The sequence below is a fragment of the Marmota flaviventris genome, chromosome 4, assembly GCF_047511675.1.
Source record: "Marmota flaviventris isolate mMarFla1 chromosome 4, mMarFla1.hap1, whole genome shotgun sequence".
Taxonomy (NCBI): domain Eukaryota; kingdom Metazoa; phylum Chordata; class Mammalia; order Rodentia; family Sciuridae; genus Marmota; species Marmota flaviventris.
This window is the reverse complement of record NC_092501.1, coordinates 140,677,497-140,692,424: the sequence shown is the minus strand read 5'-3', so window position 1 is coordinate 140,692,424 and position 14,928 is coordinate 140,677,497. Positions and strand designations below refer to the sequence as shown.

The following is a 14,928-nucleotide window of genomic DNA, read 5'->3' as shown; positions in this document are numbered from 1 at the left end:
CTCAACAGAACCAGGATTGAGAAACCTTGGAATAAGAGCTTAAAGAAGGCCTCCATGAGGAAGTGAGACTACCTCTCAGACATGAAGGAGAAGTGGAACCCATGAAGTGGAGGGGAAAAGAGCGAGCCAGCAGAGGGACCCAGCCAGGCTGTGAAGGAATCCTGTGGAGGAAGGACAGAGCCCCAGCGAGTGTGAGAAAGAGGCTGGCGACATCAGCAGGGGCCAGCTTGGACAGGGCTTGCAGACTGGGTAATGCATTCAGGGCTGTGTTGAAGGGCTGTCATGGGACAGTGCGTGACTTGACTTGATGGAGCTCACTCTGGTCGTCCTGTGGAATGGGGGTTGGAGGTTGTCAGTGTGGACCTGGGGAACCCTGAGGAGGCTGCCCTAGCAAACTAGTTGAGAGATGATTACGAATCTCTAAGCCGCTGTGATAGATTGGGCACAGTGGGCTGGGAGAGAGGGTGGGGGCAGGGATGAGTCATGGATTTCTGTCAGGAGCTGCCGGTGTGTTGTGTACCGACTTAGGAGCTAATGAGGAAGACCAGATTTAAGAAAAAAAAAGTTCTTATGGTTAAATATGCATAGCATAAGATTTATTCAGCCTCATAAATCTTAGGCATATAATTTTGTGGCATGAAATACCAGACTTTTTTTTTCAGATATATTTTTAATTTTGGGGGGAAGTGAAGCTGATCAGTTCTGGACAAGTTCAGGTTATGAACTGTTAGATATTTGGGTCAGGAGCTCAGAGGAGAGGTCCTGCTGGAGAGGTATTTGGGCTTGGGAGTCCCTGCACTATGTGGCAATTCGGAAGTTTTTTTCTTTTCTTTTTTTTTTTGAAGAGAGACTTGATTGACAGAATAAATTCACTTAAGCTTTTATTCCAAATGTATGTGTACAGAGATTTGGTAGAAGTTGGGGAAGAAAGCAGTCTTTATCTGTATGGTGGAAAGCTGAGAATTCAGACAAAAAAAAGAAAAAAGATTTTAGTCTCATCAAAGAAGATTTGCATGGATTTGAAGTCTAGCAATACCATTTCCTCCTAGGGATATAACTTATCTTTATTCCTAAAAGACTATGTTATGAAATGGAAAAGGTGATATATTTTAGTTTACATCATTACTTCCCATAAGCAGCTCAAGGCTTTTTATGCATCATGTTAAATTTATCTCCTCTAGGTCCTTGAGGGGTTTATGCAGGAGGGCTGTACTTTTTACAAAATAAAGGAAGTTAAGTGGACAAGGCCAGCTGTGAAAATAGCTTCATTATTTCCCTAGATTTCCTGTCTAGCTGTCCGTCCCTGTGCTAAGACTTTGCTGTTGGTAACAGGAGCAAAGGGCTCTTTGCCTTTTACTGTAGGCCAGGTACTGTTCGGAACCTGAACATACACTGCCCTCTTTTTGATTCTTATTTCATTTTCCCCTCTGCAGAGAGAAAAGCAGGCTCAGAGAGGTCAAGTCACTAACCTGAGGTCGCTGAACTACTAAACGGTGGAGCTGGATTTGAACCTAGTTGGTCTGAGTCTAGGGTTTGTGTTTTGACCCTGTGCTGTTCTATTTCTCATAGTCAGGGAAGGCTGGGGTCTAGGTCTCTTAGACTGTGACATCTTTCTATTGTGTTTTGAAGCTTTAAGGACACAGCTCCTGGAAAGAGCTTGAAGATTTCTTCAAGAACTCAGTTCCCTCCTGTTTCCCTCCCTGCCTGGCCATTCCTTTTTGTCTTCTTGTAGTTTTTCCCCCTGAGATGTTGTGGTCCCCTGCCCTGATTTGGCTCCCCATGTTGTTCCTGCATAGGTGCACCCTGTCTTGTGACTTTGTCCTCTGCTACTGCGGAGACATCAGCATTGGGACCTCTCCCTGCACTCCTCCATGCCGGGCTCCCCATCTGGAGGCTGGCTGCTGTGGGAGACTTCCACTTGAACGTCCACACCTGCTCACCCACCCTTAGGATTAGCCTGTGTGTGATGTCCCAGTCAAGGTGTCCTCTCCCTCCCGCCCTCAGCAGTATGCTCTGTCAAAGGCTCTAGCTTCTGTATCTTCAGTCTCAGTCCTCTGTGCCTGGACACTGCCCCACCTCGGTTCAGGCCTGGATCTGTCCTTGCCTGACTCCAGTAGCTTCTTAGCTGGCCTGTTGGAATCCTTTTTTTTCTCCCCACAGCCGCTCTCCACACTAGCTCCAGAACATGCCTGGGACACAGAGCTTAATATGGTATTTTCTCTCTTTGAATACTTCAAATGATTTTCCAGATTCCCTAACACTAACCCCTTTCATGATATGGCCCCTGCTACTCTCAGCCTCATCTCTAGCTCTAGTCAGTCTCCCTTAGATGTCTCCACCCTAGACTACCCCACCTTCGCCTGGTGTTCCTGTCTCTGAAGTCCTAGGCTGTGGGGGAGGAGTGGTGAGTTCAGGGAACTCTGACAGATCAGGTCTGACCTCTTGCCTCAGAAATCAAATGGAGAAAATATTCAGCATTTGTTTTTTGGGGATTGGCTAACTTCACTTAGCATTATCTTCTCCAGCGCCATCCATTTACCTGCAAATGTCATGATTTTATTCTCTTTTATTGCTGAGTAATATTCCATTGTGTATATATGCCACATTTTTTTAATCCATTCATTGACTGAAGGGATCTAGATTGGCTCCACAGTTTAGCTATTGTGAGTTGTGCTGCTATAAACATTGATGTGGCTGTGTCCCTGTAGTATGCTGTTTTAAAATCTTTCGGGTATAGTTGGAGGAGAGGGATAGCTGGGTCAAATGGTGGTACCATTCCCAGATTTCCAAGGAATCTCCATACGGCTTTCCATATTGACAGCACCAATTTGCAGTCCCACCAGCAGTGTATGAGTGTGCCTTTTCCCCCACATCCTTGCCAACACTTATTGTTGTTTGTCTTCATAATTGCTGCCATTCTGACTGAGGTGAGATGATATCTTAGAGTAGTTTTGATATCTCTGATATAAGGAGGCTGACTCATAGTGGTGTAGGGAGGGGGAGCATGGGAGGAATAGACGAACTCTAGATAGGGCAGAGGAGTGGGAGGGAAAGGGAGGGGGCAGGGGATTAGCAAGGATGGTGGAATGTGATGGATATCATTATCCAAAGTACAAGTATGAAGACACGAATTGGTGTCAACTGCCGCAGTCTGGCTGGGCACACAATCACGAGCCACCACACAGCTTGTAGATTCAAACAGCAACTCTTTATTCCCGAACTCACACCAGCCGTCTACAATCACGTTCTGGGGAAGTCCACGTTCTCTGCCCAAATCCACCTCCACTGGGCTTCTATCTCCAAAATATACTGTCTGAATCCCGTGAGAACTCAAGGGGAACTCAGGCAGCAGGATACGCCCTATTCCCAGCAGGAATAATCTTAAACCTTAAACCTGGAACCTAAACTGGGAACGCCCTAAACAGGATTATCTTAAAACCGGGAACACCCTAATCTGCCTTGGTCCTTGAGCAAGGTCACCTACATTCAATGTCGCTGCAACATGTCAGCAACATGGGGTACGCTGGCAAGGAAATTGTCATACCTACTTGGCTAATGGCTCCCAGCATCTCCCCCCTTCTGATTAATTAAACAACAAGCAATGTGGCTTAAGGACCGTGCCTGGTAGGTTGTCCAATTCAACATATGGTTCTTACCCGTCATCGGAAAACTGACCTTTAGGCGTCAGCCTCCTGTCTTAGGTTGGTACCACTGCAATTGAATCATACCCGTCACTGACTACCGGTCCAGCATACAGCCATACTTGTGGATAGGTCTATGCACCAGTGGGGGGGTGAGGTTCTTTGCCTCACCTCTGTTGGCCCCCAAGTTTGGCCTTGGTGCCAGTGGGGGAGTGAGGTTAATGTGGCTTATGGACCGTGCCTGGTAGGTTGTCCAATTCAACATATGGTTCTTACCCGTCATCGGAAAACTGACCTTTAGGCGTCAGCCTCCTGTCTTAGGTTGATACCACAGCAATTGGATCATACCCGTCACTGACTACCGGTCCAGCATAAGCCATTGGCCCCCAAATTTTAGACCATCACTAGCAGAAGGGAGGAGGATACAGAAATGCCACGACACCAAGCCAATTGACGGCTCCTTGGGAAAAATTGCATCACTGGTGACACCATCAGCAAAGATATGTCAGCACTACCACAATTAACATGGGGTGCGCTGGCAAGGAAATAAAAATTGCATCACTAGTGACACCATCAGCAAAGATATGCCAGCATTACCACAATTCGCTGCACCAAACGATAGTTACATAGTCCAGGCAAGTTCTGCAAGCAGTTCAAAGCGGAGGAATCTATCAATATGTCCATTTCCTCCCAAAATCCGTTTCCTCCCAAAGTAAGTTGACTCTTTGATTGAGCATTACTTGTTGAGTTCTTCACCGGCACTGGGATGGAGATAGGAATTCTGGCAATGATGCTAAAGAGACATTATCCTGAAAAGAATTATTAAATATAATGAAAAGGAAAGGTGAAAGTAAACAAACAGATCTGTTAACCTACTTTAAAAACAATCCTTAACAGCCTTTTACCTAATTTAAACTAGTAAACAAACAGATCTGTTAACCACCTTTAAAAACAATCCTTAACAGCTGTTTACCTAATTTAAATTAAACCATTTAAATCACGTGAATAAAAAAAAATAATAATAATTCGGATCCATTTTTTCATGAGCGCTCCTCATATAAGAAATATGGACATATGCACATACAGACATACAACACAAAACACAAGAGTGTACACAAACGTACAACACATAAGAAAATAGTAAAGGCCTTGTAGCTTTACCTGGGTGAAATCTCCATTGCAATGTTTAAAAACTCCACAGTCAAAAAATAAAACTGATCAGAAAAACATTAACCTAGGTTTGTATGAGCTCAAAAAATAAAAATAGAACCTTATGATGTGGAAAAATGCAATAATAAAATAGCTATTGAAAAAAGCATCCTGGTTAATCACTGTCGCAGATGTAAGAATGGCCAAGCTGGAGTTCTGGATATCAGCTGTTATGGATTTGAGTCAAATCATCTTCTTTTCAATCTGTAGAGACTGTTTTAGTTAATCTTTCTGGAATCCAAATGGGCTGCTGTTCTTCCTGTGGAAAAACACAAACAGACCCCCGACTCCAGACAATCACTGGGTCAGGACCTTTCCATTGTCCTGTTAGAATATCTTTCCAAAGTACTTTAGGCTTATGTACATTTTTTGGATACATATGCCTTTCCGCAGCACTAAGTCCTGATGAATCCAAATTTAAAAAGTTTAGAGTAAAAAGGGTTATTTTAAGTTTATCTATGGGGGATATATACCCCTTTCCAATTCCCTCTTTTTGCTTTAATAAGTATATGTCTGTATCTAATAGTTGTCTTAGCTTCTTGCATTTTCTATCTGAAATACCTTTACTTGACATTTTCAACCATTTTCTATCTTATTTCTATCTTCTAGTTTTTTTTTTTTTTTTAAGGTTTGTATATTTACCCTTAGTTGCCTTTTTTCCTCCTATTTTTTTTTCCTATTTTGTGGGTTTAAAATTATTGTCTCCCTACATCTTTTTTATCTTTCTACATCTTCTTTATCTTTTCTCTTTTTAACTTTCTATACTTCAGTCTTTAAAGTTTTTCACTTTAAATTTTTAATCTTCTTCATCTAAATATCTTTTATCCTATTATCTTCCCATTTTTTTTTTAAGTAATGCCTTTACGATTAACTAGGCTTCGAATGATGCAATAAAGCAATCTTTTTTCCGCCATGAAGGTATCTTGACCACCTTCAATTTAACCTTTTAAAGCCTTTTAATTATCATCTATACTGTACTTTTAAATGTACTTTTTCACCATCTACAACTTCACTCTTTTAAACGAGGCTTAGATTTTGTTTAAATCGCTTCAATGTTAGTTTACATGGCTGCCCTTCAACCAAAGGCTTTTTTTTTTTTTAACTCCATTGAGAAGCTTTGTCTCAATCTGCCATGTACAAATACCTTTTTTCTTCTTTTTTCCTTTCTCAAGCTTATAAAGTAAGTCTAGTTTCCTCAAAATCTCTTTAAATGACATTTTACAACTTTTTACTTTACCACACAGAGATTATCTCATCTAGAAACATTTCTTTCTCCTTTAACCTTTTATATTAAAATATATTTCCACATCTTGAATCTTTTTCTATCTCTTTTTTAACCGTTAACCCTTTTTATTCACATTTTGAAACAACTCTTATAAAATTTCTGATTTAGACAAATTACTCCACTTTAATAAGATGAAAGACTTTTATGTTTTTATGATACTATAATTGAAACCCAACTGAAAATTTTTCTACTCTTTGTATATAAATTACACATAATAGAATCTTAACTCTTAGTAACCTTGTTTTAGCAAAGACACAGACACAAAGCAATATTAAACATTTTTCCATTTACCAATTTATGAAAACACACATAATGTTTAAATATATTACCTTATGGAACTTAATAAGTAAAGAGTGGTTGCTCTTTCAACATTTTAGCTTTGTAAATTAATCAGAACGTTGTAGAAACCAAGATCTTAGACAAGTGTAGCAAACAGAACTAGCCATCTCTTTCTTGTTGAAGAAAAATCCTTCTACAGGATACCATGATGGTCCCATTGATATACATAAGAACTCCTCTTTAAAAGGCCATGTGCTACATTTTTGTATTGTATCAACATATGTCCTAACTGTTCTTGGTCTCACTGGGGTGCCTCTTTCCTCTAACAATTTCTCTTCCTCGGAGGTGAACAACTTCAAACTTTGAGCCAACCATTTTCCCCAGTTTGCCTGAGAAAGTTCTAGGGATAGGCAGCTTGAAACAAAAACAAGATAAATCAAAACAATAACACATTGTTTTTTGAGTTGGTCACCCATTCTTTCGCTCTTCCTCAGGGGCGAGAAATTTCACTTACCTCTAAGCTTTAGAAGTTCCCCGTACGAGCCGCCAAATGCCGCAGTCTGGCTGGGCACACAATCACGAGCCACCACACAGCTTGTAGATTCAAACAGCAACTCTTTATTCCCGAACTCACACCAGCCGTCTACAATCACGTTCTGGGGAAGTCCACGTTCTCTGCCCAAATCCACCTCCACTGGGCTTCTATCTCCAAAATATACTGTCTGAATCCCGTGAGAACTCAAGGGGAACTCAGGCAGCAGGATACGCCCTATTCCCAGCAGGAATAATCTTAAACCTTAAACCTGGAACCTAAACTGGGAACGCCCTAAACAGGATTATCTTAAAACCGGGAACACCCTAATCTGCCTTGGTCCTTGAGCAAGGTCACCTACATTCAATGTCGCTGCAACATGTCAGCAACATGGGGTACGCTGGCAAGGAAATTGTCATACCTACTTGGCTAATGGCTCCCAGCAGTCAACATACTATATACAACCAGAGATATGAAAAATTGTGCTGTATGTGTGTAATAAGAATTGTAATGCATTCTGCTGTCATTTAGTTTTTTAAAAAATCAATAAAAAATGAAAAAAAAATCAAATGGAAAAAGTAATGGTAAGGCAGGGAAGGAATTCAATCAGTATAGCTATATCAGAAAGCAGAGGGACCAGGCATCCTTAGTCCTGTTCAGACAAAGGCTTCAGGTTTACATGGGGGTAGGGACAAAAGTGGAGGGGAGGGGGAAAGAAGGAGAAGGGTGGGAGTATGCTCAGATACGCAGCCTTGGTCAAACTGGGATCTGGTTGGTTATTTTCCCAGGACTGGTTCTGAGGGCTCCAGGGAAGTCATTTTTGCTTGAGGGGATAATCTGGTTCCCATCATGAGGTGACGGCACCTGCTGAGGGGGACAGCCTTGGTTCCTGTCATGGGGTAATTGTTCCCTTCAGAGGGCTAGTCCCATCATGGGGTAATCTGTCTGCAAGGGTGGCTGTTCCTGGAATCTTGAAAACATCTTATTTCCTCTTATCTGGGTGCCTTCAGCCTTAAAGGGGGAGGATTATCAGCTTTAGACAGACACTCCTTAAATAATTAACATGTCTACCTGCAGAGTGGAGCAGGAATCTGACCCACAGTGTAAGACAGAATGGAGGCAGATACAAAGTGAAGGCAGAGACGCCAAGCTTTAAATTACCCATCGGACATCTGCAGGCCAAGTGCAGAGTCAGTGCTTTTAGCAGAAGCAACCTCTAAGCCCCGTCACAGCCTCACCCCAGCAACTCTCTCAGGTGTCCCTGCCTCACTCACTCCCCCACTCAGTGGTGGTCCCTGCCTCCCCTCAGCTTCGTTTCCGGTTACATTTTTCTCTTGCAGGTGTTCATGCCCCGGGCACACTGGACTGTTGACCCTGCTTTGTGTGTGGAGGTCTGTTTCCAGGTCTCCTTGGCTTTGCACTTGAAGTCCCTGTTGCACCTGCATTGGATCTGCTGCCCCAAGCTGGGCATTGAGCTCACACCAAGCCCTGCTTCCCTCCCTGGTAGCCTCCCTTCTGCTCCCTCCGCTCGGGCTCCCTTGTGACTGCCATTAGAATGAGCTTCTCTCTACTTGTTTTTTGACTGACTGGCTCCTCTCCTCCATTAGCGGGTAAGCTCCTGGGGAGCTGCACATACATCTCCAGTTTCCCCACTTCTAGCATAGCACATAATGTGTGACACCTAATACACACACAGCGACTCTAGTCTATTGAACTCAAATGATAATCTGAGTGAGTAACGATAAAGACAATAGCTGCTGACACCTACAGCACTTAGTATGTGCCAGGCCCTATTCTAAATATTACACTAGCTAAGCCATTGGGTCCTTAGACACCTTGTGGGCTGGTTCTGTCATTTAGCCCCAGAGTGGAGTGACAAGGCCCTGCACTCTGGGGAAGTGGCTGGAGCTGCTACCCTGCGTGTCTGCAACTGCAGGGCCAGTGGATGAAGGGAAGCGAGGCAGGCTCTCTCCCTTGTCACAGGGCCACACTTTTTTCCTTCTGTTCCCTTCAACCTCTGTGGATGACCTCCAAAGCATGTAATTGGAAACAAATAAACTGGCCTTGGGCCACCTGTGCATCCTGGAGCTTAAGGACCCTTCTAGAGGACCTGGAATTAAACCTGGAAAGCTCCCGGGATGGGGAGCCCCTGGAGGCTGGAGTGGCACTTGGTGAAGTATTTTGTAAGTAGGTCACAGAAAAGAAAGTGAAGCCAAGGGTTTCCTCCCACAGTGCGTTAGAAGAAAAAGTCTGTGTGACATCCTAGCCAGAGCCAGAGCCAGGCTGGGCACCTGCTGCAGATTTCCAGGATGTGTCCCTGTGAGCTTTGGGCTGGGTGGCAGTGCCACAGCAGTAGATTTAACCCACCCTCTGGCTTTTATGCAGGGCACACACTGACAGACTGACGGTCATTTCCCTGGTCATCTGTATGACCTCAGCTGTTGCCTGAGCTTTTACACATGAGGGCTTTATGCTTCATTTAATTTACAACCCCTCTGAGGTGGAGTTATTTGGTGACTTTGTGAGTTCTTTTTTTTTGTGCATTGGGCTGGTTTCTATGTAGATGCTCCTGGAAGAGAGTTCGGGAAGACAATTCAGGAGAATAAAATCGAGTTGGGAATTAGGAAGCAAAATTATCTTCCCTGTCTGGAGACAGGGGTCCCTTGCCCCCTCTCAGGAACCAGAAAAGAAAGTTGATTAGTGTTGCTTAAATGCATTGCAATTACCTCCTCGAGTTTTCGTACACTCTGGGGTTTAGGCTAGTCTATAAATCTTAGTCCCAGGTTAGTTGTAAAACCTTGATTTATCCTTCCGTATAGGTGTGCTAACACATTCATCAGCTTGAATTATTTAGAGTTATCATGAAAAGGATCTGATTTCTATTGCCTTCCTGATTTGCACTTTAAATATAGTTCCCTGTCTCCAGAATTCATGTTGAAAATAGAAAGAGAAAATTACTTTTAAGCAGTGGTTTGGCATATAACAGCATGATTTACCTTAGAGTGTTTCTCCAATTGCTTGTTAAGGCACTCAGACCAAGTTTGTAAGAATCTGAATCTGGAAATTACCATGAAACCAACACCAAACATGGAGCCCCAGGTGGCCACTGCTGTTTGCTCCTTTGATCTGGGTCCCTGAATTGGGGGACTCTTCCTCCCTCCCTCTGTCCCCCATTGGATAGCCCAGGCCCACGTGGGTTTTCAATTCTCAGTGTGAACTCCCCCCCTTTTTCTTTTAGCACTGGGGAGACTTTAATTTTTGAGAAAAATTAAGCCCATCATATACATAAGAAATATATGACATTTCCTGCAGGCTTGAAATTAACAATTCAGCTTTTGTGACAACTTATAGAATGAAAATTACCTATAAATACAGCCTACTTACAGTTCTCATGCATCCTAATCTTATACTGTGATTTATACAGCTTCTCTTTATATTTTATATATCCCACCATGCTCACTTGATTAATATACCCTAAATCTGTGCCGCTTTGGGATTTAGAAATTTAAAGAGAGAGAGAAAGCAAGCACAATGACCTATCTCATCTTGCTTTATGAAAATGAAAACATTTATGTAATGAACTAATTTAAGAAATTGAGGACTTACACACTTTAGTAGCTAGGACTAAACATAAGCAATACAAAATTGAATAAATCGTGTTAGAGTTGTGGAAAGGAAAGAGATAAGTTCTTCCTTGCAATTTTTTTTTCTCATTTTCCTCATTTATTTGCACCATTTCTACTTCATTTCCATGAAACCGGGATGTTGTTGGTAGGAATTCTGCAAATGATTCATTATTTTAAGATTAGATTTATTAGTGGCAGAGCCTATTCTGTACCTTCAGAATACATTTAGGTCCTTAATGATTTCTTTTGTTTGATGGAGATTTTGTAAATGTAACAATAAAACCAATTGGCACTTTAAAAATACATATTTAAAAAAATATTCTTCTAACGAGGATTATCTTGCCGTATGATGGGTTCTTAGGAAAGCACTGATGGATTTCTTATGTCATTGCTTTAAATATTATATAATTTGTATCTATCATGAGACAAGGGAGTTTATAATTTCACAGCAGAATGATAGGGAGAAATGACAGATTTTTTTTTTTAAAGATTTTTAAACTCTACATCTGTGTATTTTGGATGGAACTAGAATCTAGTTTAACATTAGCTCAGTTAAGCCTTGCCTGAATGAAGGAGTGGTGTCTTGATTTCAACAAACAGGATTGCTGGAACTTGCTTGATTTATTAGCAGTATCTTTCCTCTGGGTAATTCCCACTTTAAACATTTCGTTGTCAAATGATATTTGCTGCTTACTTATGAAAGGCGACGCGTGAGTAATTTTCAGTGCTTGAGAGGCACCTTTCCCACACCTGGCTCTACATTCCGAGGGCCAGGGGCTTTCTTGTGGACACGTGCTTCCTTGTCTGACCTTGCAAAGAAATCAGGTGAAAGTCAACGCTGGTTATTAGATGATGTCTCCAAAGCTGTTAAATTGAGAAAGCAATTTTACTTCCTTAAGGAGGAAATTCTAACCCCTAGATCTTTGTCCATGTTTGGAGTAGGAGTGGATTGGGGTGAGGAAGACATAGTTTTTGAATTATAGTCATGTATTAGTCTGGTCATACTAATTTAAATTTTTATAATTCTCAGAATGCTCTGTTTTCTGAAATTCTGTGGCACTAAGGTTACAACAACCTTAGTTGTAACCTCCCTGGAAGATGCTTCTCATTTATTTATTCATTTTTGGTGCCGGGGATCCATCCCAGGGCCTTGCACAAAGGAAGCACATGCTCTATCGCTGAGCTATATGCCCCCAGCTCCTGATGTTTCTTAAATAATTATATTTCGGTATCTTCTTAGGGGATTTAAGTGTGCAGAGTACACTAAATGCAAATGGAATAAAACAAAACAAAAATATTAATTATGCTGAAACAGAATTTAAATGGCATTTGGGGTTACATCTTGCCTCTGTTCTTAGATCTTGATGGATAAATATTTGGATTTTGCTTTTCCTCTGTGTGTGCACACACCTGTGAGCATGCATCAGTGAGAGCATGGATCAGACCCTGGTAAAAAATAAGCACAGGGTTAGGGGGTGGACCATGAAACTCCTTCCTTCTACTGAGTAGGTGCTACTGTTTTAGGAGTAGGCAGCCCTTGAGTGATATGAACCCAGGACTATAATGAAGACTTGTATTCTTTCATCCAAAATTATTGAGCTGCTTCTATGTTCTAGCTGTGCTCTTGGTGTGTGGGGCAAATAGTCCGTAAAACTATTTCTGGATAAGTAAACTGATGTATAAGTTGAAAAGACATTTGATAATTCTCTGATGAAAAGAGTGAGGGGATGAGGAGGGTGTGGAGTTGGGGATTTATTGTTTTAGACGAGGAGGTCTCAGAGAGGCCTCCTGTTCTATCTGCTCGTATCTAAATTCCACACGCAGAGGTTCATTTGGCTTGCATTTCAATTTTGCCCTGTCTTTTGAAATGTCATTCTGGAACTAGAAATGATTAAACCATGTTATTCATTTGCTCTTTAGTGTGAGTATGTTTTAGATTATTTCCTTTGCGCAAATGTTAATGGGGAATTTGAGGCAATGGATGTCTGGGGGCAAGGAGGTATTAGGTGGAAGGGAGACCCCACTCCCCTCTGAGTGGGGTCTCCCTGCCCTCAGGCTGCTCTACCTCTGACACTTCTTGGACTACATCACTGCTCCATGGTATCGCTGCTCTGATTCTTTAAGTGCATTCCTGCACCTTGGCATTGCCCATTCTCCCTGGGAATGCTGACTGGAGAAAGCTAAGGCTTTGCAATGCTTGCCGCTGGGCTCTTCAGGAAAAGTGCACTGTACAATGAAGGTATTATTTTTTTGTTCATTAACCTTCTTGACTGTTTGGATTATCATTTTGCTTTATATTTTTAATGCAGAGCCCAAGTGTGTCTCTAGGGAGATCTTTGTCTATTTATGGGCTCTGACTCAAAACATTAAATCATTCTGAATGGGGAGTGATTTTAATTCTCCTCACTCCTGCCCTGTGGCTTTAGTGGGTTCTCTACACTCTCCTTGCCCACTAACAGCGGCATCTGTGTTACACTTCTAACCCTGCAGCACTCCTACCCCCACCCCCCAAAAACAAAACAAAAACTCCAAAATTAGTTCTGTTGCCTGCCAGGCTCTGGTAGTGATGGCAAGGGTGGGAATTTGTACTTCCCCCTAGATTCTCAGGAATTTGCCTTTGCTTGTGAAGGCACCAGAATCAAGGTTTCTAAGAAATATTTTGTATACATATTGTGTGTGTGTGTGTGTGTGTGTTTGTGTGTGGTTTATGAACACAAATGGCATACACAGATTTTAATTTCTTTGATGTTGTATTTCTTTTCCTTGGTAGTGCAAACAGGTTGACTTCACATCAATGAATAATTCTAGGTCTGAGATGAAAAAAAGCCAACAATACTACTTTGCAGAGATGCAGCTGCTTAAAAATGAGCAAAATGTATCTTGTGAAAGTCTCTTTTTTCCCCTCATTATAAACAAAACTATTGAATGTGAGAGTAAACCTAGATTGCTATTTTAATTTTAAAATATTCCTTTTTTTTTTCTCTTTTTTTTTCAGCTTTTGCTTCGATGTCAGAAGATGTAAAGAAAGAGGTCAAGGTACTGATTCTAATGTTCTTGTCTGCCCCTCATCTCAGAGACTCTTTTATATTTAATGGGAACTGTAAAGATTTTGTCCTTAAGTAGTTGATGTATTTCTTTTGTTGTACAAATTAATGTGATGTTGACTCACATAGATTTGAAACCCTAACAGCAGCCTACAGGTAGACTTGCTTAAAAAAAAAATCATTTCATAGTCATAGTAGATCCATTAGGTTTTGAAATCATTTTAGGATCAAAGTTATTTGGCATGGGCAGTAGACGTTTTAGAAGTCTTGCTTGAGCACCAGTTTTCTCCAGTCTTACTCTATCCTAACATTATACTTAGTATTTTTCAGTCTGTGAAAGGATTTTGCTTTGTAAATCCATGCATATCATTTCTTCATGATAGTTTAGTGAACATTTTTCTGGTCTGAAAAAAAAAAGTTAGCACATTAGTTGTTATTGATTAGAACATTAGTACATTAGACTGTCAAGAGCCTGATTACTGTTACCTTGAAGGTGGGAGGGGATGCTGGGTTTTAGACCCCAAAGGCAACCAAGCTGCCATAATCTTTGCATGCTCAGAATCAAAAACCAGACTGGGGGACCAGCAGAGAGGGGGCAACAAATCTCAGAGCTGCTTTGCTTTGATCATTGGTTGTGTTCAAGAACCTCGTCTAAATGTTTACCGTTTGCACTTTGCAAGGGACCAATTTAGCACACGAGAAAGAGAAGAAGCAGTTCAAAACAATTTGTTTTTGTCATATTAATTATGGTTTTGTTGAGTCTGACTTACCCCACAATTTGTATAAATGTGTTTTATCGAGAGTACTATCTCGTCTAACTATACTGTGAGGTTCTGCCATAGGGGAACTGATAACAGTAATGTCTTATGATTTTAAAACTCTTTATGGCTAATAAAGCATCTTCACACATTTCATTTAATTTGATCTTCTCAATGATTCTGTTATTACAAAGTAAATATTTCCAGATATAACAGAGAAAATAAAGCCTTAGAGAAGTTAAATGATTTTTACGAAGGTCACGTGATTATTAAGAAATGAAGTTAAGTTTCTGAATCCTTGAATTTTTCACCCCTTACTATTTTATGTTATATAGTCCTGTGCATTCTAATATGTATTTGGCAATTCTGAGTTTATTTAATGACAAATTTACTATAATTTGCCATATAATCATTGCAGATTTTACAACGATTTATTTTTTCATAAAAAAGTGAGTTGTGACCATTATGTGAAGCTTTTCTTTCTTTTTTTTAATGTGCTGGTGTTACTTAAAAATAATTTATTACAAAACTCCCCTTTGTATAAGATTAGGATG

At 41.1% G+C, this 14,928-nt stretch overlaps 1 protein-coding gene across 1 annotated transcript in view; it reads left to right on the top strand.

Annotated features, from left to right (window-relative positions):
* Positions 1-14,928, top strand: part of B3glct (beta 3-glucosyltransferase) — a 117,430-nt gene that overhangs the window by 12,836 nt on the left and 89,666 nt on the right. The window contains exon 2 of the mRNA XM_027928956.2: positions 13,568-13,608. Coding sequence (XP_027784757.2) covers positions 13,568-13,608 — 41 coding nt within the window. The remainder of the gene's footprint in view (positions 1-13,567; positions 13,609-14,928) is intronic.